Source organism: Cinclus cinclus, chromosome 3 (assembly GCF_963662255.1).
Source record: "Cinclus cinclus chromosome 3, bCinCin1.1, whole genome shotgun sequence".
Classification (NCBI taxonomy): Eukaryota; Metazoa; Chordata; class Aves; order Passeriformes; family Cinclidae; genus Cinclus; species Cinclus cinclus.
Window position 1 is genome coordinate 62811647 of NC_085048.1, and position 6000 is coordinate 62817646.

At 42.4% G+C, this 6000-nt stretch overlaps 1 protein-coding gene across 1 annotated transcript in view; it reads right to left on the reverse strand.

The window, feature by feature from the left end:
- The window catches only part of ARFGEF3 (ARFGEF family member 3), a 79868-nt gene extending 73868 nt beyond the window's left edge, over positions 1–6000 (reverse strand). The window contains exons 1-2 of the mRNA XM_062488912.1: positions 5916–6000; positions 4782–4833 (exon numbers count right to left, since the gene is read on the reverse strand). Coding sequence (XP_062344896.1) covers positions 4782–4833; positions 5916–6000 — 137 coding nt within the window. The remainder of the gene's footprint in view (positions 1–4781; positions 4834–5915) is intronic.

The following is a 6000-nucleotide window of genomic DNA, read 5'->3' on the forward strand; positions in this document are numbered from 1 at the left end:
CTTAATACTGGGACACAAGGAGGAAGAGACAGAACTGGACATGAAGTGATTATTACACAGGACCTTGCTCCTCACTGACTTCTGACTTTCCAGCTGGAATCTCCAGAAACACTGATCACTTTTAAAAGGCCAATGCAAAATATAAGAAGGAATTTAGTGGGTTGACCCTGACTGAATGCCAGGCTCCCACCAAAGCCACTCTGTCACTTCCCTCCATAACTGGACAGGGGAGAGAAGATATAATGAAGGGTTCATGGTTTGAGATATGGACAGAGAGAGATCACTCTCCAGTTATCGCCACAGGCAAAACTGACTAAAATTACAGATACTAATTCAATTTATTATTACCAAAACCAGAGCAGGATAATGAAAAATAAAATAAGACCTAAACACCTTCCCTCCCACTGCTCCCTCCTCCTGCCCACCGACACAGGGAGGCAGGGAATGTGGGTTATGGTCAGTTCATCACACATTGTTTCTGCCACTGCTCAGGAAAAGGAGTCATAGCCTGCTTCAAAGTGAGTCCTCCACAAGGAAGCAAACCTGCTCCAGCATGGGCCTCCCACAGGTTCACAGCCTCCTCTCAGGCATCCACCTGCTCCAGTGTGAGTCTCCTCCACAGGCTGCAGGTGGATCTCTGCTCCACCATGGACCTCGATGGGTTGCAGGGGAACAGCTGCTTCTCCATGGGCTGTGCCATGGGCTGAAGGGGAATCTCAGCTCAGGCACCTGGAACACCTCTTCCTTCTCCTTCTCCACTGGCCTTGGTGTCTGCAGAGTTTTTCCCTCTCACATATTCTCACTCTACTCTTCTCTGGAAGCAATTACATCTGCCAAACAGGTTTTTTTCTTCTTCCTAAATTTTTTACCACAAATGGTTTGCCACCATTTCTGACTGGCCCAGATTTGGGTCATTTCTGTCTTGAAGCCAGCTAGCATTGGCTCTGCTGGACACGGGAGAAGCTTCTAGCAGCTTCTCACAGAAGCCACCCTTGTAGCACCCCTGCTACCAAAACCTGGCCATGCAAACCCAATTCACATTTCTTCCAAAAAGATAGCCCCTTCAGAAGTCCCAACCAACCTCTTCTTTCCAGCAAAGTCTGTGCTGATAGCAAGTCACTAAGTTTTACATAGCCTATAAGGCATGACTTAATGACAATGCATTCCAAGAAACTCTGGCAATCCCAAGTTTTTTCAAAGCAGTATGTGACTGGCAACTGCTGTCTAGGCTCTTATTTTATTCTCTGATATGTAGATAGTCCTCTTGAGTATTAAACTGCTCCAATCAAACATTCTTTTTCAAAGCTCATTTTCTTGTGTCTGTTCAGTTACCTCTTATAGCTCATATTTCAGCCTCTAAAATCACAGCAAGCCAAGAAGAGAGCCTTGTTCAGTGTATAGCGTTGGCCTTAGGGGAGAATTTGCCATCCTGAAAATACTGAAGTGAATATAGCCCAGCTGAGTAGCAAGCAACTGTTTGCTGGCAGACAATATTAAGGTCTCTTAAGCTATTTTCCATATGATCAATTCACCAATTAAAACACAAGCACACCAGTTTCTCTTATCTAATTAATTATTTATAAGTCAGCCACCCAGCTTCGTCAAGCACTTAGTACATATCCAACCTTCACAACTCATGTTCAGAGACAAATATCATTGTACTAGACAGATAACAAGAGGCCAGTTACTGAGTTATGTGACTCTCCCTTCTCAAGAATTCATGGAAAATATACACCAAAGCCTTGAACTGACTTAAGGCCACTTCCATCTTGATCCACTTTAATCTTTGTTACTATCTCACACCTTTGCCCATTACTCTGATCATAAGTTAAAAGCACTGAATTATCACACACATATTCCTATCTCAACACAGAGCTGACAAGACTCAGTGGGAAACTCTGTACTTCTTGGAGATTTGTATTTCTTTAGGAAGTGAGATATTAAAATAATGCCCCTCACTAGAATCAATATGCAAGGTCATTAACGGGGATTTGGATTCTTAAGTCCAATTAATGTCAAAGGAAGTTGAACAGCAAAATAGTTTCATCTAGCTCCCTGAAGATATACCCAAATGATCTCTATCAAACTAATTAAAGAATTACATTCCAGCCTGAATGGTCAGTCACTGGAACTCCCTTGGGGAAAAGGTGCTCCCAAACATAGCAGGCATGTGCTATCTAAACTGCTACCAGACAACTGCTGGAAACAGCTCCTATACAAATGCTACAGCTGAAGCCCCCCAGTTAATTGCACAGATATCAGGGAACTGTAATGTGGTCTGCCTCATGTTCAGTAACACAAGTCCAACACAAGATGAAACTATGGATGGGTCAGGAACAAGAGAGAACACAGAAATCACCTACCCCAATACTACAGTGGAGATAAGTATGTAGTTGATATAACACGTCAAAAACCCCTTGAACTCAAATTGTCATAGTCTGAGGAAAAGAGACATACCTTGTCCTCCCCATTCTCACACTAGGACCACAGTGTTACAAAAGGCAACTTTACAAAGAACCTCTATTTATCTAGAACTGGGGTGTCAGAAGCAGAAAATGGCTTTCTATTTTATAAGTAAAAAAGAATTGAGTATACAGTTTACAAATTCTCATTCTTGTGAGCAGCCTTTGTTCTTCAGTTCTAGAAAGAAAAGAACCTAAATGTGAAGTGTAGATTAAGTTCCAACTGGATGAGCAGCCAGGGGCTGATCTGTGTTACAGCAGCTGATGCAACATACACCTGATATGAGACGAAACCAGAAAAGAGGCACGGCCAGGACATTTTCATCCTGTATCTTGGCTGTGTTTCTGGTCACAGCCATTGTTCTACTTTCAAGGTTATTGTTTTCCAGTGCTAGGAACTGAGCCATCACGGTGCTGCTTTTTAACAAATAGCAAGCAAAGAACTTTTATCTAACTTGCACATCATGCAGGTAAACTCCAGCCCAAGATGTGGCCCAGTGTGCTGATCTGGAGCCTGGCAGCAGCTTGTTATCAGAGAGTGAAGAGTAAGTTTAGCAACATCTCCCACACTACTTAAGGCTGTGCGGCTGAGCCTTACCAAGGACCCACAACAAAAGCTTTTGTCCAAATCCTCTTGTGTACCTTCCATTTTCTAAAACATCCAATAATAATGAGTGCATTGCTACTGACAAGTCTAACATGAAGAGCTTATTTAATCATAGCAACACCTGAAAAGGTATTAGCTTTATTTTAAAAAGATTGGGATTTACAGGGGAAAAAACACCCCAACTAAACAAACAGATGATAAAGAACACTGGAGGAAGAAGAGAAAAATGCCTGTCTGTAAAGAGTTAGTAGGCAAGTGAAAAAGGAATAAATGTGGTAACAGCTAGCTAACTAATTCATAGGAAATGACAATAGCACTTAAAGGCAGAGACCACACACCATATTAAAGATAGAGGATGATAAATGGGAAGGTGAAGAGCCAAGTTTTCTCCAGCTACAGTGTCAAGTAAACATAATTCTAATGGACCTATTGAGAATTAGTCATCCAGCTGTTCCCATCCTGTGCTGGAAATGCATCATGTCTGGCACTGGTCATGTCAGACCTATGCTACATCCATCCCCCATTTGATTTGAGGCCTCTTGTGGACTGCAGCTGACAGGATTATGGAGTGGCAAAAGAACTATTCTTTCCCTTTTTGGAGACTGCTGTGGAATAACTAGTTTTTCTATCCCTAACTTTTCTTGCAAAGCATATAGGGAGCAGCAGGGAATAATGAGGTGATAAAAACACTCCCAGGAGAGTAATATTGTAGCAAAAAAATGTCTCCTCTGTCAGCAGCTCACAGTGGATATCTAAGAGGACCACAGGACAGGCCAAACATACAGCAACATTCCTACATACTCCTTTATGAACTCGATCACCTCTGATTAAAGTACTTCTGAATAAGAATGGTCCCTGTGCATCTGATAGATTTCAATCGATTTCTTCCATGGATTTGTTGAGGTGGTTTTTGCATGCATGCAATCATTCAGCATCCATTACATTCTCTAATAAGGCAAGCCTAAGCATTTCAGATCTTAATAGTTAATCTGTGCAAAAGAACGTGCTTATGTTTTAAACAGTGCACTTGCTAGTTTCTTTTGATGATTCCTAATGGTTCTGTCACAAAGGACAGTGAATAATTTTACCTATTTACCTACTCCGTAACAATGATAACTTCCAAAATGAGATTTTAAATAGCTAGACAAATGAGGGTCATGCCACCTCTCCCATTTTATATGTGTACAAGCGGAGGTGGGAAGAAGGCTCCCTCAAGATAATCCAGCAGGCTAAAGGAGGAAGCAGGCGTAGAATTTTAGTTCCTAGTCAGTGTCCTAGCTATATGATGATATAACTTTTTAGTTTCTAGAATATTTATTTTATTTCAATATTTATAACAAATCCTGATTTAGATTTAAAAGAAAACAAGCACACTTAGAAGAACTGAGAAGCATCATTGCTTACACAGAAAGATGGAATTTAACAGGGAAACTCTTTAGACCATAAGAGAGCCCTCCTTTCTAACCAATGTCACCACTACACATACTGATGCCCATTTTAACACATTTCCTTACCTTTCATTCAGGGCGAAAGGCCAAGGGCTCATCAGAAAAATTATCTACTACTACCAGTCTAGCTATGTATCTCTACAAACTCTAAAAATCACACAGATGCAGCCCTCTCCTCTGTCTACCTCACATTTAATTCAAAAATTTTGTTTCAATTTTACAAATACTCACAAGGTTTACAGAACTCTAGTTCAATGTTCTTACCTCAGCTGATATGGAGGTATCTTGATAGCAGCTTCAGGAGAATCCAAGGTTTCTGTATAATCAAAGGAAACAACAGGGCTTTAAGAAGAAACTTCTGAGTTCAACCACAGTTAATACATCTGGCTACAGTCTCCAAGCCAATGATCCTAAAGCTTGCACCCGACAGAACAACAACCACTGCTGCTCTGAGTTGCCAAAGCTTTGCATAAATCTGTCAGGACATTGCATACCCAATGAGAAGGCATCGAGTACCATCTTTTTTCCCTTTCACTTCTCGTCACTTCAGCAGTACATCCACTAAAACTGGAACAGTATAGAGGATACTTGCATGGCTGCTGTGCAAGACTAATACCAATTAATGAAGCAACACATGCAACATCAAGATGAAAGGCGACTAATGAGACAGCAACAGGTCTGATCTACCACAGAATGTTGTAGCTATATATGAATGAAAATAAAATTTTAAAGCAATTTAAAGTATCCCAGTTATGTTGATTTAAATTACAGGTCTTGATGATCAGTGTTCCAGGTTGTTAGTGTCAAAAAACATTTCAAGCCACAAACAATCTCTGAAAATGGCTGGATACTGAAATGTACCTAAGCTTGTACCCCCTTGAAAGATTAAGTCGTTATATGAAGATCATTATATTGCAAGGATAAAAGAGCTCATGTAATCAGTAAAACAAAACTTCTAGCTTTTAAAATAGATCTCCTAACATAAGCCGGCGTAAAAACTGTACTGCAGGGGGTTTTTTAAAAATGATTTAAGGGAGGGAGGGGGCCTTTAAAGGAAAAGACAGCACCACCAAAACATACACGGAAACTGACAGCTACTGATACCCGCGTATCTGCCTCTCAAGTGCCAAGAAGCAGATCCAGGCGGCGGGGAAGGCGTGGGACGCGGATGCTCTCCGGGACCGGCAGCAGGTGCCACGGCCCCTTCCAGCAGAGCGGTGCTCCCGGGCATTTCAAATGGCTCGGGTGCTCCGCTCCCTTCCCAGCCGCTGGAAGCTCAGCACCCGCCGCGGAACAAGTTTGTTGAGGCGTCCCTGCCCCCTCCGTTACAAAACCTCTCCATCCATCGGCGGCTCCTGCCCCGTTCCGCTCCCTCGCGGGCGGCCCGGCGCCCCTTACCGATAGCCCAGGTGCAGCTCTCCTTGATGGCCCTGTGCTTGCTCCCCGACGCCTCCTTCTGCAGCTTTCGCAGGATTTCTTCCAT